Here is a 27582-nt window from a genome sequence, read left to right as displayed (position 1 = left end):
ATTAAGTGTTAACCTAATAAAATCGCAACATTTGATTCTTGAATTATTACATTTCGAACGTATATAATTTGATGTACTTTCAGCTTCAACATTAAAAACGTTTGATTATGAAACTTTTAACATAAAATTATGCGATGTGTAGATCTTCATTTTAATTCATTTAAGAGTTTAAATTTAGACCGCTTAATGCATCATGATTTACTTGAAATAATACAAGTTTTTTCATATCAATTTGGAAAATTTTCAATTTTTAATAGCTTAACTTGGGATATTTCATCAAAGTTTTCAATTCAGAATATATCAGTTTTTAAGTCTTTTAACTAAAATATAATTTATGCATGCATAATTTCAATTGAAATAATATCAACCCTTTTGAAAATTAAAAATTATTTGGCTTTGTAATAAACATGGCATAAATAAGGAAAAAGGGCTTTTTTAAATTTACTTTGTTTTCAAGAAAAGTTTTAAATTATTATTATCAATATAATCGTAAAAAAAGCTGAACCTTATAGTTTGACCGTTACGACGTTCTTATCCTGCAAGATAATTTTAGTATGATGCTGCACTGATTTATTGCAAAGGAGACAATTATTCAGCTTCGATAAAATTTCAAATACTTCCAAACAAGATAAAATGTATTACTTACTTTCAATGCAAATATTTTTTTAGATCATAAGTTTCGAAAAAATTGATGCTCTTTTAAGCCAACATTCTTGGAAACAATTTAATAAAAATTTCTTAACTCATTTTAAAGGAAAATAATCATTTTTTCTTAATTGTACATTTATCTATAATAAGGAACTTTATCGAATTCACTTATTTTATTTGGTGATTGGCACCCCGTATTTCAAATTCTAATAGATAAATGTCAAACAAGTAAAATTGTTATTTTCCTTAAAAACGAGTTTACAAATTTCCAATAAATGATGTATAATGATGGTAGTTTAATAAGAGACAATAATTCTATATGTATACAAACTTAATGCATAAACTCTCAAGTTCTTCAGAAAATTAAGAAGACAAAAAATGAATAAGAAAAACAAACAAATAGGCACCTCGAAATCATATCCTATTTTGAATTTGCTGTTTATAAAATCACAAATTTGGCTAGTTTGCGTGTTTAGATTCGAAAAAATGATTTTGTCTCTTTCAAAAATGAATCACCATAATAAATAGCTTGTACTTCTTACTGTTTGTATTTTATCCCATAATTTTATTTCTGCACCGATGTTTTCATCGAAAATTAGTTGGATCCGTATTCTATGAATTTCCGCTCTGGTAGTTACGCACCTGTTGTGTTTTTATCCTGCTGATTGGGCAGGGTCGCGTGTAATTCTCGTGCCTCGTTGGGAGTGTGAAACGAATTAATTATCCACGGTCGCTTGTGCTGCACAACAAACTCACACAGAGCTAAGTCTCCCTTTTAGTTGACTGGTGTGGGTTTCGCATCGCCTGCGAGTTATTAATGAAGAGAAAATACCATAAACGGAAATTAAATCATATTGAAGTAAAACGTATACGTGACTTAAATGGATGTAAATTTCTGCTAGTTAATTAATTTCCAATTAGTCCGTTAGCAGCTCATCATCTGACTCAATGTCGTTAATGAAGCAAGTTTTCAATTTTAAATTAGAGTTCCCAAAAAATAAAGTATAGCCTCGGGATACAGCCCTGTTCAAAACTAGTTTTAATATTATAATATAAATTTTTTAAAAGTCTTAGGCAATATTTCGTAGATTTTGATAAAAAGGAGTGCTTTTCTGCTTATTTTTCTCTTTGCAGGAAAATCGGACGAAGGTGGTTTTTTTAAGACATACGGTAGCGATGCTGATGGAATGAAAGGCTACGTAAAAGAAACATTTGGCAAGGGAGACCATGGATACAAGAATCTTGACACGTTCCACAAACAAGACGGAGACAATTATGGCTTTGAAAAGCACACCTCGTTTGGCGATGGCAAAGCAGGAGAAAAAGGACGCCACGAAAAGAGGGGCGCTTATTCTAAAAAAGAAGGCGATCATGAAGGGTCAGGTAGGACTTTTTTATATTTACTTACAGGAACAAATAATTTTTGCAGATATTTTCAGATTTTATACATATTTCGTAAAGAGCTTTAAAAAAAATTAACTGAATATACGTTTTCTGCAAAATATATTTTTTCGATGTGTTGAACGTTCTATTTGTAGTTTTGTTCCGCAACCTTTAATTTTTTCGCTGTAAAAATCAATGTTATTAAAAGGGGTGGGGTTGAGGGGGGCCCAACCATCGCCCCCGCTTGTGAGATCCAATGCACACAAATGGGCAAATCCGCGCTGGTCGCGTATTCGCGATTATTGATCTCCCCGAAGAATAATCGAACAGGCAGAATTTGTTGTGTGTTACCCGCTTGGGCATTATTACAAAATCTGAGAGAAATTTGACATGACTAGTATTTAAATTGACGTTTGTTGTGTTTGAGAAAATATCCCGTGAGCGGGAAAACCCAGGAAATCTAATAATTTATTTTATAAGAGAAAAATAGAGAAGAAGAGTGGTAAGGGGGTAGCAGGGTCGAAAATGAAATTTCTTGGTTGACTTACTTCATGAGAAAGTCTTTTCACATCGCATGTTTGAGAAGAGCATCAAAATTATATTCCCCTAAAGAGGAAATATGTTCAAAAGGTGACAGTGATGCAGATTTGTAAAATGTATTGGCAGTTTCTTTAATATACTCTGAGACTGGCGTCCGAATACAGCGTGGTCACAGCTTTGATCTACGAGGATTTCCTGCGGTCATCAATGGAGCAAGTATCCATATGGTACGACACAGTGTGTTTTCAGCAGATCAGTGCCGTATTATTTTTTCTCGGATTTCAATATTTAAAAACTCAACTCGGCACTATCAAAAGTTAACTTAAAGAATAGAAAAATGATTTTATTTATACCAAGATATACTATCTTAAATGGAAAAAACTTGTTATGACTACTTATATATTAGCCGCAGACCCGTTTATTATTTTCCATGAATTATTTCCGACTGCTTCTTCGCCAGTGAACTACTTCTATTTCCTAACAAACAAATTTTTGTTCGGCTTTTGAGCAGGTTGTTTCAAGCGTTTATTTTTTCATTCACGTTAATTAATTAATCACGGATTCTTTTTCTAGTTAAAATTGTTGTTCTGTTTTCGATTCTACATCAAGTTCTCTTTTCAGTTTAATTCAGGATCTTTTTTCATTCTACTGCAGCTTCAATTTGTTTTTACGCAGCAGAAATGTTTGCTAATTCTGTGACAGGTCCTGTTGGTTTCTCCATCAAAGAAAGATAAATTTCTGTATGTAATTCTACAGAGGCTTTTGTGGATTGAAATCCACATTAAACTGTAGTTCCTCTCAAAGAACGCTAGTGACCTCCCGAAGAAAAGACTCTTGGTCGAAGGGAATATTGCTTATTAGCGATCTCATACATTTACACAACACACTAGGACAGTCCGCTAAATGTGGGCATGTATCTGATGCCCTCAGAAGGCCCACTCTGCCCAATCAATTCTACCGTCTCTTCTCTGCGACCTGACTAGAGAGGAAGATGATTTCTAATTTCCGAGCCGATGAAGTACCCTTGGGTTTCAATGAAGTCCGCGTTATATACTATGCCGTGGTGTACATCTGGCATCTGAGAGATATATTTCCAGAACGTTGGAAGCAATGAATTCACAGAGATCTAACTCGGCGAAAGTGTCCAGTTTCGGTGTATTGCAACAATAGGCTTTATAGGCTGAGAGGCAAGGGGGTCTCTTACAAGCTCCCTTACCCAAATTACAATTAATAACAAAAATCCACCCCAAAAATTGTTGATAATTCTATGTAAGTACTATAAGCGCAGACGCTGTAGAGCCACTGTTGTCTAACTAAGGCACTGTCACGTAGATGCCTTGTTGACACATTATGTCTGCACGGAAATCAAATATTTATGATCTAACTTATATGATCAGCTGCCAACAAGAAAATTAGAAGAATAAAAAAATTATTTTATTTTTATCAATCTTCCGTTTTTGGTTCCAGTTCAGATTCTGTTTTTAATTTAAACCGAGAACTGTTTTTCTTCTAACCACTGCATCTTGCTTACTATTCCATAACAGAAATAGTTAGATGATGATCGTATTTCTATTACAGATACATACTTTGTTTAGACCTCCTGCAGACTTATTTCAGATCATGTTAAAATAAGTATAGTCCATTATGCTCCTAGTTCTACTTCATATTCTTTCTGCCGAGTTTCTGATAATTCTGGTTTACCATTCTCAGCAGATGTAAAATGATCCAGTAAAAATGTTTTTAGGTACCATTGTTGAAAGTCACTACGCGGATGACGGTGATTATGGATATTCTGAGGGAGGAGATGGTGATCATGATTCCGAAGGCGATAGTGGATCTTATGAAGGTGGAAGTGGTAATAATATTTAGAATATAACCTAACCAAAATATTTCATCTACCGATGCTAATATAATTGCGAATTTGAAACAATTGAATCATTGGGTTACGGTTTTCAAGGTGAAGCCGAGGCTGGAAGCTACGGAAGTTCAGAGGGATACTCTGAAAGCTCTTCCGCAGGAGAAGGTCAGCGTGAATCAGAGGGCGGTTACTCAGAAGGTGAAGATGATGGTGGATATTACGAGGGAGATTACTGACATGTCCTAGGTTGACGCGTTCGCTCTTGAGTTGTAGATGGGCGAGCTAGGCTAACAGTATCGTGTACATACAGTTTACAGGTTGTGTTTCTGTTTTTAGTGATAATAAAGTTCATGTTTTTGTTAAAAGTTGAAAAAGCGTCTTTAATTTTCTCCTTTATGAAGTCTTTTGTGAAACTTAAGTAACATTTTCTTTATCGAAGATTGTCGAAGATGGTATCTGAGACAAAATATATGAGCTCTTTATCGCAAACTAGCAGAAATTATGGGCCGTTTCAAGGGACAAATTTGTGTTACCAACATTCACTAACATATAAAACATTAAAAGGTTCGTGTATGTGGTAAACTTAGAAGCTATCAGATAGATTTATATATATTTCGCAACTAAAACATAAAGGAGGAATCTTAACTTTTTCAGATTCTATATAGTACATATTACTACGGATAATATTCTCAGAAGTTGGGTCTCCTTGATTGGTTTAATTTGTTATAATTCCATGCTTACGACCTTCACTCATAAATTTAATGAATTATTCGTTATTTAACCACAATTAAACACTTTTAAACCGGAAATACACCTAAAGTTTAGAGTATTTGAAATTTGGAAAAATTTACAGTTGTAAAATGAAACATTTATTTTTATTATTGAGTGATAAAGCCAATATGTATATTTCTTTCTCCCTTAGAATTCCCCTAGGTTTGTGAATATTTTTATTTTGGAATAAGTTGAAAATAAAAAAAATCATAAGCCATTGAAAGAGACAATAATAATATACGATCTCTTGAATTATTGGAAATGTCCAAATGAGTTTGATAACAATTATTTGCAATTTTTCATAATTGGTTGTACTTTATTGGTGAAATCATACTTTGCATTCAAATAGATGCTAAAAATCTACTCTTAAACAATTTTAAACTTCAATATACTTCTAAATGACAAAAAATCCTTTAATTCATATACATATCGCGCTATAATTTAATGCCAATGGTAATTTGACTCTTTACTAACATAATTTATAATACAATAGAATTGGACCGAGTTCAATCAAAACTCAAATTTCCAAATATTCTATTCTTATTTATAGTCAATTTTATCAGTAGGTAATGTCACAATTTTGACAGAATATGAAGAGAAATTTGAATAAAAAGTATACGTTTTTGCTACTAGATAGTTCTTACCTATTTATTTTTTTTTTTGATTTATACTTAAAATATCAAAATTTTTGTTACTTGCAAAAATACTTTGAAATGAAAAATATATTTGTAACCTCTACTTCATTATAGAAGGAATTTTGAGACAGTAATTTTCTCAGATAGAGCAGATAAGCTTATAACTTGCAAAACACAATCGTGTTAAGTATTTTTATGTGTTGATGGATAAAATGCTGTTATCTTCATTGCTAGGTGTGAGTCAACAAATAAAGAATTTACCAGCAGAGCTCTTAAAAAGCGTTTAGGTCACGCGAGAATTTGTGAACCTCTACCCCGATTCCAACCTTTCTCGGACGTGATTCCACATCAACTGCCACCATTATGGCGTTTATGGCAATCATTTATAACGAGAAAACTTTCGCGTTTTAGTTTTTATGTTGGCAGAGTTCAGACTGCTAATTACACTGTATAATTACCGTACATTGTCAGGACAAATATACGTGGTAAAGAACACAAGGCAAAGGGGTAAAATGCCCTTTCTTGAATAAAATTTTTGTATAGTATACTATGTTTATCCTTCATTAAAGAAATGAAGTTAGCAGTATATTTTATTGCGAAATGTGTATTTTTAGTGATACATTTTAAACGCGAACGATCAAAAAAGTTGTTAACTCTTGAGTTTACTAAATGCGGAACTCGGAATGTGGTATATGCATTTGTAAGATAATTAAATATTATGTAAGATATAAAATTATCATTGGATAGCATTTTTTCTTTCACAATTATTAACACATGTTCAATTTTCTAATTTTCAAATGAAGTAGAGGGTCTACTGTGGAATATCAGTTTTTTCACACCTGAATATTCAGTCATTTAATTATCAAGATCGCAAAGTCGGAAGTATTCATTTTCGTTGCTGCTGATAATTTGAACAGTAAATCTTTCTCTGCTGTAAAGTCCTAAAAAATAACTCAGTTTCTTATTTACAGAAAAAAATTCAGAAATGTCTCGGATAAATGAAATTCAGTGAGATTAATTGGAATTTCTTGGAATATTATGAACACAATTAAAGAAATTGAATGGAATTGATTTGATTTTAATCGAATAATATAGAATTGAACTCATGAAATTGAAATTAAGTGCAATGGAAATAACTAAAACTAGAAGAATTTGAACACAATGGAGTAGAATTTCAGAGATTTATATTTAATTATGTGGAATTCAATCAAATTTAATGGAATTATAATTTAACATACTCAACTCAAATTTACGGTGCATTGAATTACTAGAAGTGAATTTAGAGATATTGCTTAAGCACGGAGTAATTACGATAAAAGGTCTTATAACAATTTATTATAATTATTTGAAATTCAATGGAACTGCCCAGAAATTTTACGGAATTCAACATAATTTAACGGTTGAGTGGAATAGAATTTCTTAGAATCCAACATAACTCAACGGAGATGAACTTCACGGAATTCAAATAATTCAGTTGATGAATTGAACTAGTTTTATATTATTTGAGAATGTATTATTCTTGTTACATCTACTCAATTCATATTTAAATATAGATGAATTTCTAAATAATAATTTTTATAAGCAGTCAGATTAATATTCTGTATGATTTAACTCAAATAAATAGAGATGATTTGCAGTCCTTTCATTTTTCAAGCCTTTTGAACCCCATAAATAAAGTAAGACTGCAAAAAATAGCTTACAAAACGTATTATAAATTAAATTTAACTACATGACTAAATAATAAAAAAATTTTAATGGTAAATTTCCGGCATTAGAAAATAGTTAAGGGTGCCAAATACGATAATGCTTCAAAATATTTCGACAGAAAAAAATTCCTTACAAAAACAAAAATCTCTAAATATTTTTTTAATAATTGCTACACTGAAAGTTAGATTTCAAAAAAATCAACATTTTTTGGGGTCTTTTAGACAAATTAATTAATAATAATTAAAACCACCTTATTTAAATTCTGTAATTTTACACTGTCGTCAATCTAAATATATTATCATACTTTTTAATGGGGCAGTGCATGTACAGTGACGAATAAACAATTATGATTCCAACAATAATAAAGAATCAAAAGTGGGTCGACGAACGTGGGGGCTAAGACATAGGCTTTGGCCCCGCAAGGAAGTTGTGTTTATCTTGGAAAGTGATGGGGTCGGGGATACCTTCTTAGAATCCAGAGAAATCGGACAGAGGTTTAAGGAAAATGTAAACCGTTAGATAGCACCTTAGGCACTTCCAATAATAGTTGAAATTTTTGAATAAAAAATACGCACGCTTGGCGGGCACATCGTCATCGCGCGCTGCGCTCGCGGCTCGCAAGTTTGAGCGCGCTTAGAGCGCGCAACTGCTGGCCCTCGCGCTTCGCGTTCGATGGTATATTTATCACACGCTTCGCGCTCGATAACGTGTTTGCCTCACGCTCCGCGTTCGCTCTTTTTATATGCCCTACACTTGTGCACGGATTTTTTTAACCTAAAGGTCATAGCATCGACAAAAGTAATTTGGTGATAGTGAATTCTCTGTTGCTAAAGCTCCTTCGGCGTTAGTGAAACATTCTCATCACGTCTCTCGTGCTTCGCACTTGAATTTGCCCCTTAAATTGTATCTCTTTTCGATAAATGTATTTTATTACAATTCACAACATACATTGATATCAAAATACACGTATTTTCATTGTCTCGTTTGAAAAAGCGCATTCTTTTTTAAAAGTTTTGTTATTAAACATTTTGTTGCAACTCCTGCCGTTCATTCAAAAACTGAATTATTTCATTCCCAATTTTATTTTTACGATTTACACGTTACACATACGGTCTACAGATCATTCTTACCTTTTTTTAAATTCTAAATTATATCCCTAACTTCAGTGACTCACGAAACTTTGATTAGTTAGTGTTTTATGCTGGTTAGTGTTTTATGCTGAGAAGGTCACCAATCTTCCAACAGCGTTGTCTTAGATAGGTGAATGAAAAAAGACAATTTTTGAATCTCCATTATTTTTTTATGCTGTCAAAATTTTAATTTTTGATTTTTCAAGAACAGGGGCGCCAATCCCGGGGACAGGTCGGGCGTCCGGCCGACCTACTTTGTGGGAGGGGGGAGGTCCCGAAAATTTTAAACTATATTGTGTAAACAAATTAACTAAAAATTTACGAAAAGTACGGGAAAATGATTAAGTGAAGAAAGTGAAATAAAACAGAACGTGCACAAATCCATAATTCGCACGATTAAATTTATGTTTATGAACAGGTTCGCGAATATTCCATATGAGAGCAACATTTCGTAAGCATATTTGAATTCTTAAAAGTATAAAAAAGAATGCTTTTAATATATCCCTTTGCTGTATGCCCGCATAAATAAAACGGGTACAAAAAATTCCATTTGGAGAAGAAGTAGATCAGAGTTAAATAGGTAATCATTGTTTTTAAATTGGCAATTGTAATCGATGCAAGAACATATTCTGATTAATTTGTTCGATTAAAACAAGTATATTGTAGAAAAAGATTGACTAATAAATTTAGCCAAAAGAGCTTTTATAAATCCAGTACAAATTTGTGTTACTTATAATCAGGGCAGCCATGTGCTCAAATCCATATTTAATTTTTCAACATATAATATTAATTTCAATTATTTTTAGATTTTCAGATAAATTTCGAGTAATTTAAACGAGTCATTTGAGTCATTCTTTCGATCTCTGTATTTTACAATATTATCATAATGAAAACTAAATAATGAATAAACGCTGTTTCTTAATGTTTTAAAAACATTGAAAGTTTTCAAAAATTTGTAAAAAGACAATGATTGAATTTAGTAATATTGAAGATATTCTCGATCGATATTCTCACCAATGTAGGCAATCTTTACGCCATAGAAAAAACTAGGAGCTCGCTCATGTTGCGTCTCAAATGAAAGTTGATGTCATTTGGAATTTGAGCTCCAATAGATACCTGTAGAGACCAAATTTAAAATCATTGGTCAATTAATAATTGGAAATGTAATGCGATTTTATTGATTATAAGTGAAAATTTATTATTCAGCTAACCCATTTTTTAAATACTCTTAAAAGTTATGGTAAATGATACTGCATATGCAATATCAAAATGAATACAGTTCTTTATACTCAAGCATTTTAAATTATATAAATATTTAAATGTTATATTTATAACAAATAATGATTTAGGAAATGCTTCAAAAGTAATTTATTCATTCTAAAACATAATTTTTGAGTGACAGATGAAAGAATATTGTGATTTTATTGCAAAAAACGTTTTTAATTTTCACTTCAGAAAAAAAATTTCTATTTATTTTTAGTAACTTTATTGATTTTATTTTAGGTCAAATGGTTGGGAATAAAAAAATTAGAAACTCGACAGAGATAAGATTAATCATTGAGATAAAAAAATGCTTTCTTTCTTTGATTTCGAAATTCACAACATCTTTTTAATTAAAATCTAATTAAATTTTTATCTGTCACTTCAAAATCTTATTTTAGGATTAAGAAATTACTGTTAATGTATTTCCTAATTATTATTTATTATAGATATCATATTTGAATATCGACACAATTCAAAATCAGCCCGCCAACAGTAACCAATCGTGTTGCCGGCGCTATGTCCATCAGAGTTTGATGACATATGTGCTTTAAGGTAAATATTGTGTTATTAATTAAAAATGATGTCCAAGTGGGCAAAGCGAAAAATAGGTTCTTTAGGAATAGGCTCAATTACATTTGAGATCCTTTCGAACCCCAAGTGTGGTATCATTTGAAGATCATTGATCGTTTTGGGTTCCTTTTCAGCAAGTGGGGTTCATTTTTGTTGCAGCTCCTTTGGAACCAAAAATGGGCTACAATGGAAACTTCAGTTTTTTCTGTGCCCTCAGTAGAAATTTATACTCCTCGGGGATTGTGCCGCTGAGTAGAACCTTAAGTAATTTTGGAATAACTGATAAAAATAAATAATTCAAGTCCTTACAATTTAAAAGTTTCATAATTACGCGAAATAGTATATTAGAGATTTAATTTTCAATTAATTGCAATGTAATTTGATCTATTATACATTATTCTATTGAAATTTCTGATTCCTTATTTTGTAGAATAATTATTATCAATTATTAATTTTTAAATTAAGCTAGAAGAAAGTCCTCTAATTTGTGTTTGAAATTTTGGCGTGCTATTTACGTATTTTAAGAATTAATTTGTTACAGACGTGCCTGAGGTAATAAATGTGTTTTCACTCTCTTGTTTTTATTTTATTTTTTTTTTATTTCTTGCATCAATTTTATTTTTTTTGCTCATCACAATCTTTTTCTCAAGCAGAGGGGAGGGGGGGTCTGATGTAGATCCGCCTGACCTGTTTCCAACAGGATTGGCGCCACTATTCAAGAACATTCAAAAGTTTGTTATGATAATCTTGTAGGACATGAAAAAATTTTTTTTTCTTTTCTTCCCTTTTTTTATATCGTGCGTTATTAAGCTTCAAATGTTGATTTTCGTGTGTTTTTTGAAATTTTGTGAATGCTATAACTCTGGTAAATTTTGAATTTATAAAAAAAGTCATTGGGATAAATTGTTCGTCTCTTTGAATACTATCAATATACGTACAGAAAATGTTTTTATATTGAAAAAAGTTGTCTCAAAAATTTTCAAAATACGCTCACTTTTTGGATTTTTATCCAAAATGGCTGGGTAACGAACTTGACCTTTATTTTAGGGCTCTAAAAGAGTATACCAGAGGCCAATCCGATCTGTCAATTCTTTCGAAAGTCATCGTGCTGACAAACTAAAAATCTACAGGCCACGCACACACACACACACACACACACACACACACAGAGAGATTCACAGAAGGATACAAAGTCTATTCGTAAAAACCTGTTTTTCGAATTCAGGGGGTCTTAAAACGTGAACATTTAACAAAAAAGGGGAGGATCAAATTTTACACAGATCTAATATCTTCTCTGACGAGAATGTAGAAAATGAAGTAATAAAATGCTTGTAATTTTGTTTGTTTTTGTTTCTCTTTATTTAAAGAAAGTCATATCACCGTTAAATATATGTATATATATATGTTATGATCAAGTTATAAGCATTCAGTCACAAAGTGATAGGTACAATATAATATCTCTTAATCAAATAAAGACTTAAAGTTCCGTCTACTGCAGTAGTAATGAGCCACTGCAAAAAGAATAATTTTAATTGTTGAAAAACTAATTTTAATTTGAAATAAAAAACGGTACGCGAAAAGAGATATCAAAGTAACGTATCTAATTCCAATTTATAAAATTCCAGTATGTCAGCGTTCACTTATGCTGTCACGCACCGTGGGCCAGGGGGGGGTATTTTATGATTATTTAAAAATGTGAAGGGTGGGGGGGTCGAAAGAATGTGACGTAATGTTATAAATGGGGGTCTCGTTAATTCGTGACTAAGCCTAATGAGGGGAACGGGGGGGGGGGTAAAAAGCTTGAAATAAAGCGTGACTTCATATGTGAATATGGCTGAATACCATTATATTTGACGCACTTCAGGTGGCTATTTAAAAAGCTAGGTTTATTTTTGATGTAGGGCTTCAATTTATTTAACTAAAAGTGAAATAACTTCAAGTAATAGAGAATATTTTTCCTCAATAAATAAGCTATCACTTATTAAAATTGTATCATTTAAAAAAATTTAGTAAGAGCGATAAAAAAAGTTCGTTAAAATTTGTAAAAGTATTGAAACATTTTTTCCCACATTTGTTATTCGTGCCCATAATACAATATGTAATTTAAATCCTTGAGAAGTAAATAGTTCTAAAACTGAATGTTTCAAATCTCAACAGCTTGCCGTATCATTTTTTTCTAAATTGAACATTTACAACTTTTCAAGGTTTTGGATCTCGAACCATACAAAGTTTAGTACATGGAAGTTTGAATCAAGTATGAATATATCATTTGGAACTGTACTATTTTTAGCCTAATTTGAACGCTTTTCAAATTTGATGAGTACTTGTAATTCTGAGGTCGGTAACTGGGGTTAATTTAAAGGAGATTTTCAGTTTTTAATTTGAAATGCGAAAATGTTGACTTTTTTGTTATTTAGACAGTTTTTTCATTCAACACTACGTTTTGAGGATTCTTGTTTCGTTTTGATTAATCCAAGAAAAGATTTTTGTTGGCATTCATGCCTCCCAATTTTCTGTATACGTCTACCTAATTTTTTAATTAAAAAAAAAGATCTGTCGATTTTTCACTAAGTCTTATTAAAAGAACAAATAATTTTGTTACCTTCCCAGGTAGAAATACACCACCAGCCCAGTACAGCCTTCCGGAGTTCCAGTACTGGCTGGCTGTACTGGGCCAGTACTGTGCCAGTACTGGCTTGTAATGCTTGGCGGTACTGACTTGCCAGCACTGGCGCAGTACTGACTGCCCGTACTGGGGAAGTGCTGGCAACCGCTGGCGTACAAAAATGCTGGAGTTAATTTTAAAAAGGATAAAAAATTATTGAATCGTTTTGAAGACCATCCATTCATCATCATACAACTGCATATCGTCCGAATATTATTTATAATTACAAAAATATAATTTTCAAATTATTTGTATAATATTAACACCCATTATTTCTATTATCTAAAGATATAACAAAAAAGGTCCCAAGTGCGAATTGCCGCAGCTGAATATGCGGCACAGTGTTGGTCCAATTTTGGCGGCCAAAGGTCGGCTAAAGTTATTGGGCCAATGTCGACACTTTAATCGGCCCAGTGTTGAGCCACTGCTGGCAGCCTGTATTGGCTATTTATATCTTCCGATCCTCCACCGATGCTTGGACCAGTATCGTCACTTCATTGCGCCAAGTCTCACTTTTAGTACGGGGAACCATGTTTCACGAGGATCAGCCAAAGTCTGGCCCATTGACGGCACATTACTGAGCCAAGTGTCACTTTTACCACGGCAAACCATGTTTTATTTAAATCGGCCCAGTGTTGAGCCAGTGCTGGCAGCCTATATTGGCGATTTATATTTGCCGATCCTCCACCGATGCTTGGCCCAGAATCGGCACTCTATTTCGCCAAGTCTCACTTTTAGAACTTAATAAACAAATCTTACACGAAACATAAAAAAAAATTTATTGAAAAATTGTCAAAGTTTACGATGGAATTTTTCAAGTTCTGTCATTAAAAATCGTTAATGTTTATGAAAAATTACATTTTCTGTCATTGCAAAAATTTGTAAAATAGGCTACAGCGAAAAAAAAAAACGAAATATTAAGCGAAGAAAAATTGTAATCGACTTACTTTATTTCTTTAAAAATTATTTTATTGTTATTCCTGTTAGCAGTTCGTGTATTTTACATTTACACAACGTCGCATAATAATAAATAATTAGAAAAGGAGGGCTTAAAAATTGATTCTTTAACTTTTCTGAACTGCAGCTTATGAGGATGACTTTTTCAGAGTTTCAACATGTCGGTTTAGCGCAGTGGTTAGCACTCCCGACTGCTAAGCGATAGATTTAGGTATATAGATATAGGTTCGATACCCCGTGGCGTTCGAAATTTTATTTGTAATATAATGTTCAAAATGTGAATATGTATTTGATCTAAACAGGACCATTGATATTTATATTCAAATTACTCGCAATCATTTAATTTTCTTTTTTAAATACCTTTTTTGTCATATCCTTAGACCTTAGACTATAGCAGTATTGATACCCAATGTTGGGTCGACAATGGAAGACAAGCCTTGGCTGCCAAGTCAAGGCCATAATTATCAATCTGGCAATGGCGCGACGATGGCAGCTAGGTTTGGTCCAATACTGGTACCCAGTGTTGGGTCGACGATGGTAGCCAAACCTTGGCTGCCAACTGCAAACAATAGTTATCATTCCGTCATTGACGCGATAATGGCAGCCGAGCTTCGGCAATATTTTTGCAAACTATGGGCCAAGGTTGGGCCGTACGTGACTTCGCACTTGGGGTATTAAAAAAATAAATAATAATTGACTGCGAGTATTTTGTCAATACATGTTCGTGGCACTGTTTAGAATGAATACATATATTACATTTTTAAACATAATATTACAAATAAAATTTCTAACGCTAAGGGCGATCGAAACTGCATAATTATACCTCAATCTATCGCCTAGCAGTCGGGAGTACTAACCACTGCGCTGAACCGACAAGTCGAAACTTGGTGAAAAAGCCATCCTCATAAGCTACAGTTCAGGAACATTAAAGTACCAAATTTTGAGCTCCCTTTTTTAATTATTTATTATTACACGACGTTATGTAAATATAAAATACACGAACTGTTAACAAGAATATCAATAAAATAATTATTAAATGAATAATTTAAACGTTTTAGACCATTTTAAAAGTTCTGATAATAACATTTAATGAGCATTTAAAATTTATATCCACGGAACTTAGAAATTTTACCATATTGCACAAAAATTTTAATAATAACAATTTTCTTTAAACCTTCGTGTAATGTTATAGATGTGTTTTTTTTTTAAAGTCTATTTTTGTCCTACTGGAATAGTGCCGTCTCGGTCGTGCAGCCAACGTTCTGCCAGCACTGGGCGAACCACCGGCTGTCTGTACTGGTGGGCAGTACTGGGCCAGTACTGCGCCGGTGGTGAACTCCGGCACACTACGAACATTTCCACCTGGGTTCTGTTCGGATTTTTTCATGGTTAAATCCAAAACTTCATTCTTTATTCTTCATAATAATAATTGTTGGAGACAAAAAAGAGTGAAAAACGTCATCGTGCAGCTTCGAAATGGCTCTTAAAATTCCTCATTTTTTTAAAGGTCACCTTCAGTATTAAGTCGCAGTGCAAAACACTTCGTAACTCTAGAAATTCCAGACATTTAATAACAGCTAAAAGCTAGAATGTTATAGGACAAACACACCCAGCCGCGTGAAAGCGTGAAAGGGACGCCCCTCCTTGTCCCGATTTCGTCGTTCGTGTGCCACTCTGATAAAAGCAAGGGGGCTCGGAAATGACCAATCCGGAAGTTGTGACCAGAGAATATTTAAGTCTGCCCGACTCGCGTCCCGCTTATTAGTCCGTAGATTGAAGTTCGCTCAGGATGTCGCGGAAAGGAGGGCTGCTTTTCTGCACCATATTTTTGATCCTCGCGTGCACATGTCACACCCAGGAGTTGGGACAACCTGGCCCAAAGGGAAAAGTTAGGGACCTGATCCCATATTCAGCTAAGGCACCATATTTTGACGACCTTCAATACGCCGCGACTCACCACAAGGGTCACCACTCGGAATCGGGTGGTGGTACTGAACACCATAAGCATCACCAGGATGAGAATGGTGAAAAGGGTGATAAGAGTTACAAGAGTAGGCACCACCATGATAAGAAGGAACATGGTGAGCATGACGAGGAGCACCATAAAGGCAACTATGATGAAGAAGAGGGTCACAAAAAGCATCACCATGATGAGCATGATGAACATGGTGAGCACCATGAAGTTGAAAAGGGTCATAAGGGAGGAAGATTTGCAGAGAAGAAAGGTCACAAAAGAGGACATAAAACGAAGGGTTACCACAATATGTTCCACAAGGACGAATTCCACAAGGAGCACAAATTCTACGATGATTATCACAAAGGCGGTCATCATGAGAAGCATGGAAATTTCCATGGTCATCACGAGAAGAAGGAGGGTGGTCACAAGAAGGGTGGTCATCACCATTCTGGGCATCATGAAGGTCATGATGGTAAAAAAGGTCATCATAATAAAGGACATCATGCCGAAGACCACAAGGGCCATCATGGAAAAAAAGGTCATGAAAAACATCACCAGCATCATAAATCACATGGAAAGAAGGGTGAAAAGCACCACGGAAAGAAGCATGGATACCACATAGGAGACAAGGGTTGAAGTTGATTCGAACGCTTGAGGTCAAATAAGGTTTTGTGATCTGTTATGAAGGTTGAGGATTTTTTTGTTAATTGAGTTTTATGAACAAAATTCGCTGCAAAGATATTTTAATTTTTTTCTTGTATTAGGAATGAGAAAAGGTTTAAAACTGAATTTAAGAAATTTATTAATTTTAGGAATTGTTAAGGAATGTGTGTTTGTGTATTTGACTGTTGGGTGTGTGTATGTAACGGAGTAGATTATACTAGTAGAAATGTTTTACCTCATACTTCACCTTGAGAAAGTCTCAATGATGTTTTTAAGAATGTACAGTGTTTGTTCAGAGTTTAGAAATTTGAAGCTGCGGTGAATTTTGACGTTCATTTTTGACAGCGCAGTGTTAAAGCTAGAAAAAGGAAATTATTTTTATACCCAATTATAATAAAATTAATTTAAAAATTAACTTTTCTAAGTTTATTATCCCATATCAGCTAAATTTCCTAATTATGCATATTCTGAAAAATAAAGTATAAATATTTTAATCACCGAATCAAGGTTCTGATTTTCTTAAAGGAACGCCTTTTAGCTTCACTTTCTCTTTCTTATGAAGGCGTTCAGAACAAATAATTAGATAACTTCGCAGTATTTGATCTTTGATTAAAGAAGTACGTTTAAATTAAACTGTCAATAATTATCTTTTGTAAGAAAAAATCCTAGTGTGAACAAAAAAAATAAGGGAAACTGTGCTAAGGAACATTAATGATACAATGAACAAACCATCGACATATAGAAATGGACCGGTAACGCTGTTGGGAGAACGGTAATTGACTCTAGGGAGAGAGAAAACATATGAGACGTAGACCTATCTCTTTCTAGATAAAGCTATTGGTCGAGAATAATTTCGTTGGGTGAAGTTTGGTGCAGCACAGGACCGTGCTTTGTGCCGTGAGTGCCCTAATAATGTGACATTTATTGTAATTTTCAGAATTGATTTATTTATAATTTGTTTCATTATAGTTTGTTATAAATAAATATTTAAAATTATGGTAACCTGTGGAGCTTGTGGGCGTTGTACAGACGTTTATATGGGGATATGTTTTCATACGTAAGTAAAGTTATTGAATATAGTAAAATAAAAAATGTTGCAACAAAAACAAAACCTCAAAATAGGTAGTATTGTACCTATGCAATACTAATGATTATTTTTATATTATAGAAATATTGTCAATTGCATTTTTATGTTATTTTATCCCTAGGTTCCTATTAAAAGATGAGAACAGAATGGAGGCCTGGTATTCTGCAATGAATTTGCCTAGAGAAAGAGTGGCAAAGTATTGGAGACTTTTCAGCGTGCATTTCACCGCAGATTCTTATAAGCAAAAATTCGAATTTTCAACCAAGAAGAATGAGCTTTGAACAAAATTAAAGAATTTTCAACAAAATAATTAAATTTTAAACTTAATAAGGAAATTTTTAACAAAAATATAAAGAGTTAACCAAAAATTTAAAAGAAGACTTTTTAATCGAAAATAATGAAATTTCATAATCAAAAATAATTTAATTTTGTCATTGGGCTCTACTAGTTTAGTTCGCATTTAAAATTTTTAAGTGAAGAAGCGGGAAAAGGTGGGAATAATTAAATAGAATTTTGATCATTTGTCGACTAAATAATAATAATAATAGCCTCACGCACAGTTTCGACTTGCTAGTATCCTTCAGTCACCAATAGGGTTTAGTAAAAGTGCAGTTCAGGTCAATTTGACCCCCTCCCCCCTGGGGTTTACGTATGGATTTTGTTAGACCACATTTTTGGTATTTTTACTTTTTTCTTTTTTTTATGTACTAGTGAGACTAAGGTGAATTCACTAATTGCTCCTTATAAGTAAAAGTATAAAAATGGATTATTTATTACATTTCAATCAAGTTAGCACGATAATAGGAGCACGAACGATAACAGGTGCAATTACCTTACGATTTTACTCAATATTATTTTAATAACAAAAATCATGGTCCTCTGTGTACATATTTAGTTAAATAAATAATTTTTTGTTACTAAATAAATGGTTTTGCATAGTCTCTGAGTTATGAATTTTTGAAAAAGAAACTATTTTTTCTATGAGTAGAAGATTCAAACAAAAACGATGAATTTTAAAAGAAAATTTTTGACAGTTTTTACATTATTTTTGAACTCACTAAACGATTATTATTGTAACATTTTGAATCCAATTTAAAGAAGAATTTAAGATTGCCAAGTATTGTTAATAAGCTAACTAAAACAGGTGATTTTACACTTGACACAGTCCTGGAATAGATAAAGGCAGATTTCATCTTATATATTTTTTTTTTCTCTATAGAGCCCATTTCCGTATTCCCCAAAGCGTTACCGGTCCATTTCTATGTGTCGATGAAACAAACATTATTGGTCTGATGGAAAATTTTACAGAGCAGATTTTTTTTTATAGTTTTTATATACCTTTGGCCCTAAGCTTTGTAACAACAGTATTAATGTTGAATTTTGAAACAATATTTCAAACTTGGATTTGGATGAATTTCAAGCCTTCTAACTTTTGTTTATCAATAAATATATAAATATACATATGACGCTTGAAAACATTAAAAGATTGCAAAACGAAAACGTTTATTTATCGGAAACCATTATTGAACCGGAATTGTTTTCTTTGAGCCGAGCCATATTTTCAATTACTAACATGTTTTAAACATTCAAATTTAAAAAAAATTCTTATAAATTATTTTAATCTATCAACATATTTTAAGTTAATCTTTAACGAAAAATAGTTTTCAAAGAATCTGTTATATAATCAGAGATGATACTTTACCAACCGTAAACAACCCTCCAAACCATAAAGGCAGAAAATCTACAGAATATCGATCAAGTTAAGAATTTTCTATAACAGAAAATGCTTAACGTCTGATCAGACTAAAAAGAATAGTTGATCGTTTTTTTTATAACTGATAAAATCTAATGAGGGAAAAGAATATAAAACCTATAGGCGGAACTCATTTCAAATCAGGCGGTCTGTCGAAACTCACAGGAAGAATTTAGAAAAGGTTAGCAACGATCAAAATAGCAGTGGCTTTTCTAAAAATATTTATAGTCATATATAAAGAATTTCTATGAAAAATATATCTTGCGCATGTGAGATACCCTGCATCGTTTACTAAAGAAATTATATTGTTAGACCAAGAAATTCTCACGGCGTCAAAAATGGTTTATCCCACGTGAAGATAATAGGGTATTTTATTTATATAAGCACAAAATGTTTTTAAAAAATATAGGAAAAAGGAGAACATTGGCGTTTTTTACAATTAAAAAACCTTTTTCTTTTAATTTTGAAAACACGGACAAAATATTTTCTGGAAAAAACCCATATTTTTATTAGTTTCAATATTTTTGAATAGTTTCTGCTAATAGAAGGAACGCAACCTATCAGCTTTGTGCAGGCCAAACTATTTTTGAGACCGGGAGAATTTTCTTCCCCTAAAAATATGATTTTGAAGATTTTCTCGTAAGGGATGAAAATCATGGCAACAGAGAAAGAATTATTTTTCGTGCAACTTTTTGAGAAGTGCAAAACTTTTATGTTAACATTTTTTGTATCTACCGTTGTTTTCGAGAAGAATGATAAAACTGGATTCTATGAATGAGAACTATTTCTGAACATAATAGTGATTTAGCCCGTATGAAATTAGTAGGATGCCTTTTTTATGAAAGGACAAATTGAGAAAAAAACTTGAAAAATATAAGTTTTTTTTTACAAATCGATTTTAATATTTAAAAAAAACCGCTGACCTTGCTAGTTTATATAAATTTAAAGTTGAAAGAAGATGATAAACGCTATCAAAATCACGAAGAAAGCGTAAATATCTTACTTAAGTCAAATGGTAGAGATTTAAAAAAATTAAGATTTTTTTGAAAAACAAATTATAAAATTGAAATACGTCTAACTTCGTGAATTTTTTTTTGCAAAGCGGACGAATACCTGTCACCTTATTTCCTCTAAAAAACAATGTACACTTAACTCTCGGTTTGGTAACAGTGCCAGGGGTTACCTTCAAATAGTCTTGTTATTGATTCAGCGGAATCGAAACGTAAACAGTCAGGGTCGCCTAAACCGTTTCTACTCAGAATACATAATATTGCGCAATATACTCGACTGAGTACCCGTCCACAGCAACTTTTCACTATGCTGCTGGTGTTTTTCAAGCAGATTCTCAACCATCTCTCTCCCTGCCCCCTGCTAAACTGCGTGGGCCAGCAGTTCTAGGAATTACTATACTGCGATATACTAAATCCGACTAAGTTTCACCATTTTTATTTTATTCCTAAGAGAGGGCAGAACGATTTATTTGTTAGTTTAGAGTGGAGGTCGTAGGAAGAGTTCACTGAGTTTAAGTCGCCGCTCTGATTTGTAAAATATTCATTAAAATAATAAACTTGCATTTCATCCTTAGTTGAATTCAGCCTGAACTGATTTAAACTTTTTTCTAGTTTTATATCGTAAATATTCACTTAAATTAACCTGATTTCACCTAACGCTGAGTTAACTTTAATTTTTAGTTCAGCTAATTGAAGACATTTTTCTTGAATTTCGCGTGATAAATGTAAATTAATTTTGATTCTTTTTAAAATCTATTTAATATCTTTGAATAAATATTTGATTTGATTAAATTAACTCAAATTCTTTGATTTGTCAGACATTCATTTTATTTGAGCCGGATTATTAGCATTTAATTTTTATATCTTTAACTTTATTAACTAAAATGAAGATCAGTTGGACAAAAATTCCTCCGGCAACAATTCGCAAGCTGTAAATAAATTAAGAATAAAAGTCTTTGACTAAATACATCAAAGGAATTGAATAAATAAAAGTTTGAATAACCATCCCCTCTTGAACTCGCTCATGCACGACTGGTTTTAATTTTTTACCGAAAAACAGATCTGCGGGCATACCTTTTGCGATTCAGGAAACTTCCAAGAGTTTCACCTGCTGCTTCACAGTAAAAGGAAAACCGTAAAGTCCGCTAATATAGCGAGGGAATTTAAGGTGTGATCAAAAGAAGAACGCGGCGACCGTAAGTCAGCATTAGCCTAAAAACTTAAAAGTCCGCACACTTTCCTGAATGAAGTGTACCAGAGTGCGCCTTCTTTTGTTTGCTAAGTAAGATTTATAATGCGAAGATTCAAGCAGTCATGGCAGTCATGGCAGAGACTGAATTTAAAAAAGTAAATCCGAGTTCCGCCCGCATCTGCTGAAATTCATCTCCGTTGCTACAGACTTTCTGCTATTACACACTTTTTATATGAAAATTTTGATCAGTCATGCGGCTTTTATGTTCATTTTCGACGTTAAATTACTCTCCGCCAAGACAGGGTGATTTTACGTTTACCCCAATATCATAAATTACGTTACCTAATGAATTTAAGTAAATCCTGCAAGTAAGTCAAATTATATTTTAAGGTTTTCTTTTTACTGTGTTTCTTTTAAATTTTCATTCGGCAATAATATGTGTTTGAAATACAATGATGTTTTCATGAGCCAAATGGCGCGAACAAGAAAAATATATCTGCGGACATACACAGTAAAAAGAAAACCTTAAAATTTAATTTGACATACTTTCAGGATTGCCTTAAATTCATTAGGTAACTTACTTTGTGACATTGAGGTAAACGAAAAGTCAGCCTGTCTTAGTGGATAGTGATTTAAGGTCGAAAATGAACGTGAAAGCTGCATGACTGTTCAAAATGTTTCATATCAAGTGTGTAATAACAGAAAATCCGTTCCAACGGAGATGAATTTCATCAGATGCGTGCGAAATTCGCATTTACTTTTTTAAATTTAATCCACTCAATAAGAAAATTCATCTCGGTCGCTATACTCTCTGCCATGACTGCCTGAATCTTCGCATTATAGATCTTACTTTGCAAACAAAAGAAGGCGCACTTTGGCGCACTTCATTCAGCAAAGTGAGCAGACTTCATGTTTTTAGGCTAATGCTGACTTACGGCGGTCGTGTTCTTCTTTTGATCACACCTTAAATTCCGTTGCTATATTAGCGGACTTTCAGGTTTTCTTTTTACTGTGTATGAACCGATTTAATATGATAAGAATTATAGACTAACTTGGACTAATAAAAATGTTAAACACATTTATACGTATTACACTTCACCAGAATTATATTGTAAAAAATCTGCCCGTCGCGCGGGCACATTTTCATCGCGTGCTGCGTGCGCGAATCACAAAATTGAGCGCGCCTAAGGCGCGAGATTATTGGTATTTGCGTTTTGCGCTCGATGATGTATTGATTTCGTGCTTCGTGCTCGATTTTGTATTCTTCTCACATTCACGCATCGATCTTTTGAAATTAAAACTCAAAACATCCACTACTGTAATTTTGTGATTGCCATTGCTCTTTTGTTAAAAGGGCTTTGCTCAAGAGTTTAAGCGCAACTAGAGCGCGCGAATATTGGTTGCCGCACTTTGCGCTCAGTCTTTGCATTTCATCCACATTCCTGCAGAGAACTTTCAAAATTAAAGATCAACGGATCGACAACTGTAATTTTGCGATTGTTAACTTTCTTTTGTTAAAGCTCTTTCGGCTTTAAAGAAAACATTCTCATCACATATCTCGTGCTTCGCACTCGATTATGCCCATACTGCCAAATTTTCGGCATTATGCTTAACACTTTTATATCCAATATAATACAATTGTTATGTACATCTCCCTGGGATTGGGTATATAGATTTTACAAAATAATGTACAAATTGTATTTTTCATGATTTATATTTGTTTTTCATCTTGCGTTAAATTTGATTCTTAGCTGCACTGAAACATGTATCATTTTAATAAATTTATACAATTCATAATATGCACGTAAATTGAAACAGTCTTATTCTGATTCCCTTATTTTTATTTTATTTTTAATCTTGTTTTTCAGGATTAAAAAAAACGCTCCCTATCAAAAAAATATTAGTAAAAAATTTATAAATATCTTTTGGTTGAATGAATTTTGTCTCACTTATTCTCGTAGCTTGTATCGCTGTACTCAAATATAATTTTTCTATTTTCAATGTTGTTTTTTAATAATAAAACAAAAACTACTTATCCTACAAAAAAGTAATTCTTGAAAATTTTTCTATTCTTTTTTAGGTGAACAATTTTTGTCAATCTATCTCTTTTCGTATCTTGTTTTGTTTTTCACAAAATTGTTCGTTAACAAAATAAAAAAGTTCTTCAGACAATATTGTAGGGCCTTGAAAAAGTAACGTTTTTCTCCTCTTGACTTTTTTTCTATATCACGCTTTATTTGTCTTCAAATGTTAAATTTAATTTGGATTTTTGGATTTAAAAATACTATAACATTATTAATTTTCATTTCATCAAAAAAGTAATCGGGATAAATTGTTTCTATTTTGATCTACTATGAATAGCTGTCGAGACAAATTTAAAAAATTTTTAAAAAGTGGTCTCAACAAGTTTCAAAATTCCTTAATTTTTAAAAATTTCTTCATAAAAAGATGAATAACGAACTCGTCTTTCTTTTCGTATCCTTATAAAGTGTGTGAAATGGTAATCCAATCGAATAATTCCATTAAGTGTTACAGTGTTTACAGACTACAACGATAACAACGACAGCGACAACTTTTCGAAAAACTTGAAAATCGTCCTTTCTCTTCGAAACTAATTCCCTAACTAACTAGATGTAGAATATTCAGGAAAATATGCATGTTCTGGTGAAAAAGTAATACTTAATAGCTTAAAAATTAAAATTAAAAAGAACTTAGATTTAAAACAAAGGAGATACTTTGATCTCCACTTTGAGGTAAGTAATCATAATAATCTTCCTCGGGGTTTCTAATACTCGCGTCGAAGCGAGTCGTCTGCCTTCTCATTAATCTCAGGAAATAGTGAGCTTTTGAGTTCGTTTAACTAGCGCTAGGTATTGTGACTACAAACACGATCCCTTTGTGCTTCTGCAGACTCGCTATTTTTTATTTTAGTGCTTCAATTATATTAATTAGAGTAATTTCGTAATTGCAAGCGCGTTACGGGCGACCCTCGTTGAAGCTTTGGTGGGGTTGCTTCTGAATTTTTAAATTAATTCACTTATGATGAGAGAATTATAATTTAAACGTAAAAGTTCAATTTAGAGAAATCTGAAGGATGTTTAAGCAGGATAAATTTGAATATATCTAAGATAAATATCCCAATAGTTGATCAGGTCTGAACTCCTGATGGAGGTATTAGATTTGTATAAATTTTTGCCCACACCTGTGTTTCTTAAATGTCTACGTTTAGAGACTTTCTGAACCCAAAAACAGCTTTTCGCGAATGTGCCTCTCGATCTGTCTGGTAGTCTGGATGTGTCTGTATATATGTAGATCTTTGGCCTATGAGCATGACAACTTTCCAAATAATTAAACGATTGGATTAGCCATTGGTGTACTCTTTTAGTGTTCTAAACTGAAGGTCAAGATCGACAGCCAGTCATTTTGGATGAAAATTAAAAAAGTTAGAACATTTACAAAATTTTCGAAACCCCTTTTTAATAATGAGGAATTCCATTTAAGGCTATCCATAGCACTTTTCGTAAATAACAACATTCAAAAAAATATATTTTTTTAATGACACAATGTATGACAAAATTAATAGATGAAAGTTGTTCATCCAAACAGGATCTACATATTTGTTATTAATGATTTTTAGAAAGAATGTAGTTAATTTTATAGATAGCAGATTTTCCTTTCATCGCAGAAAATAAGACTTAAAAGAAATAAATTAAATTTTTGGAAAACGACACAAGAGACGAGAAAAGTGAATAGATGAAAGTTCTTCAGCCAAATTAGATATAAAAATTTTGTTTTAAACTCTTTTATAAGAAAACATTATAAATGAAAAATTGACTTTTTGGAAAAACGTCACTAGCTACAATAAAATTTTATTTCACTAACTTTTTCGCCTAGATTCTATATAGAAATTTAGAAGAATCACCACTTTATGCTAGAATACGTATTTTTATTTTGAATCATAAAAAATAACATTGAAAAGAAACACATTAATGTTTCTGAAAAAACGAAACAAGTTGCCATAAAATGTTTTCAGGGTAGCTGAGAAAAAAATCACTGAGAAATAAGGAAAAAATATTTCTACCTTATTTTGCGACATCTAAATAAGCAATCCTAAGCCGAGGTACAGAAATAAGTGTAATAAGCATTTGATATAACAGTGTTAAACATGGTGTAGAATAGTTCGCAGTTTGAACAAAAGCAATTGCGAAGCACGAGATAAGTGATAAGAATGTGTTCCTTGCAGCCGAAGGAGCTTTAAAGAAAGAGAATTCACAATCACCAACTTACTGTTGTCGATGCTTTGACCTTTAGTTTTAAAAAGTCTGTGCAAAAATGTGGGGAAAAATCAAAGGCCGAGGGCGTAGCACGAGGTAAATACACTATCGAGCGCAAAACGCAAGAACCAATAAACGCGCGCCCCAGGCGTGCTCAAACTTGTGAGTCACGTGCGCAGCGCGCGACGAGCATGTACCCGCGCAGCGGGCAGGATCTTTATTCTATTTTTTACAGAATTCTATTATTTATATCCCTACTTTCGTACTGTTCTATGCGAATAATTTTTCATATTTCCTATGATCTATTCAAAAATTTCTTTTACTCCTCTTTGCAATACTCTTATTTTTCATGCCATTATTATCAGTTATTATCACGTACCTCTTTTCAATTATATCTTATGATTTTCTATTAGTTTTGATCCTCTTTCTCTTTCTGACAAATATATATTCTTTTCCATAACTTTCCAATTCCTTTTTCCCCGTGTTCTCCCATTTTCAATAAGTACGTCATTGTCTATGTCGTTACATTATATTTTATCCTCTATTACTCTATTAAAAATTATATTCTCTTTTATAATTTTTTGCACTTTTAATCCAAAACCAACTCTATTTCGAAATTAAGTACAGATTTAATTAATTTTAACAATCAGCCTCACCTAGGTGAATTTTGTTTCTCCATCCTAATTCTCTTCAGATTAAAATTGTCCTTTTCTATTCTGTCTTCTAGTTTTTTTATTTCTCTTCCTGACGATATTATTCGTTTTTATTCTATTATTTTTTTCTAGAAATTATTTAAATCGTTAGAGGTAAGAGAATTAACAACGGGCAATATCTTATGTTCTTTTTCTTATTTGAAAATTCTAAGTTTCAATTTTGTTAGAAACTTCCAACCGTTTAAAAATTATGCTTGATTTAAAGACATTGTTATTTAACTTCAAGATGTCAACCGTAAAACAAGTTTTATCAGTTTTAAAATCCTAATGCTTGAAAGATATCAAAGGAATGGTTTCGACCTATCTGAAAGTGGCAGGCCCTTCTGGTAGTAATAAAACTAATACATAAATTATCCTTTCGTGTCTTAAGACAAGTCTACTCGGTCTTGTCCTAGCACAGATACAGGCATAAATGCAAGAGAAGTCTGTATATATCTCTAATATCTAGCTGGTGAGACGAAAGCAGACAACATATGGTCTTGAAGACATATTGAAGACATTTAAGACAAAAAACAAATATTTTTACCCGGGAATTAAACATTTCTCTCATACTAGGCAGTCTGATAAGTACCTGAAAATTATAAGAGATGGCATTAGTATTCACTAATATGAACCATTTTCGTCGAGCTTGATCCTTCAAATGACGCCTGTGAAAACTTCAGCCATTTATGTTTATGCATTTACAAGTTACAGCACTGAGAAGTGACTAACCTCCGCGTTTTTTTAATATGGAAAAATCTGAGTTTCGAGTTTTGATCAAACACTACTATCTTCGCAAGAAAACGATATCCGAGACCAAGGCCAAG

General features: G+C 32.6%; 2 protein-coding genes across 2 annotated transcripts in view; both read left to right on the top strand.

The window, feature by feature from the left end:
• The window catches only part of LOC117172915 (interleukin enhancer-binding factor 3-like), a 6768-nt gene extending 1971 nt beyond the window's left edge, over positions 1-4797 (top strand). Inside the window, exons 2-4 of the mRNA XM_033361208.1 lie at positions 1783-2031; positions 4316-4426; positions 4529-4797. Of these exons, the coding sequence (XP_033217099.1) occupies positions 1783-2031; positions 4316-4426; positions 4529-4665 (497 nt within the window). The 3' untranslated portion in view covers positions 4666-4797. The remainder of the gene's footprint in view (positions 1-1782; positions 2032-4315; positions 4427-4528) is intronic.
• An 11113-nt stretch (positions 4798-15910) lies between these two features.
• LOC117173022 (histidine-rich glycoprotein-like) lies at positions 15911-17114 on the top strand. The gene has a single exon (XM_033361374.1). The coding sequence runs from the start codon at positions 15917-15919 to the stop codon at positions 16718-16720; it is 804 nt and encodes a 267-aa protein (XP_033217265.1). The 5' UTR covers positions 15911-15916; the 3' UTR covers positions 16721-17114.
• The last annotated feature ends 10468 nt before the right edge of the window (positions 17115-27582 follow it).

This window comes from Belonocnema kinseyi, chromosome 5 (assembly GCF_010883055.1).
Source record: "Belonocnema kinseyi isolate 2016_QV_RU_SX_M_011 chromosome 5, B_treatae_v1, whole genome shotgun sequence".
NCBI lineage: Eukaryota > Metazoa > Arthropoda > Insecta > Hymenoptera > Cynipidae > Belonocnema > Belonocnema kinseyi.
The sequence above is the reverse complement of the archived record's forward strand: the minus strand, read 5'-3'. Positions and strand labels throughout refer to the sequence as shown.

What these genes read in the sequence shown, in the direction of transcription:
- LOC117173022 (XM_033361374.1), top strand. Translation starts at nt 15,917, where the DNA reads ATGTCGCGGAAAGGAGGGCTGCTTTTCTGCACCATATTTTTGATCCTC.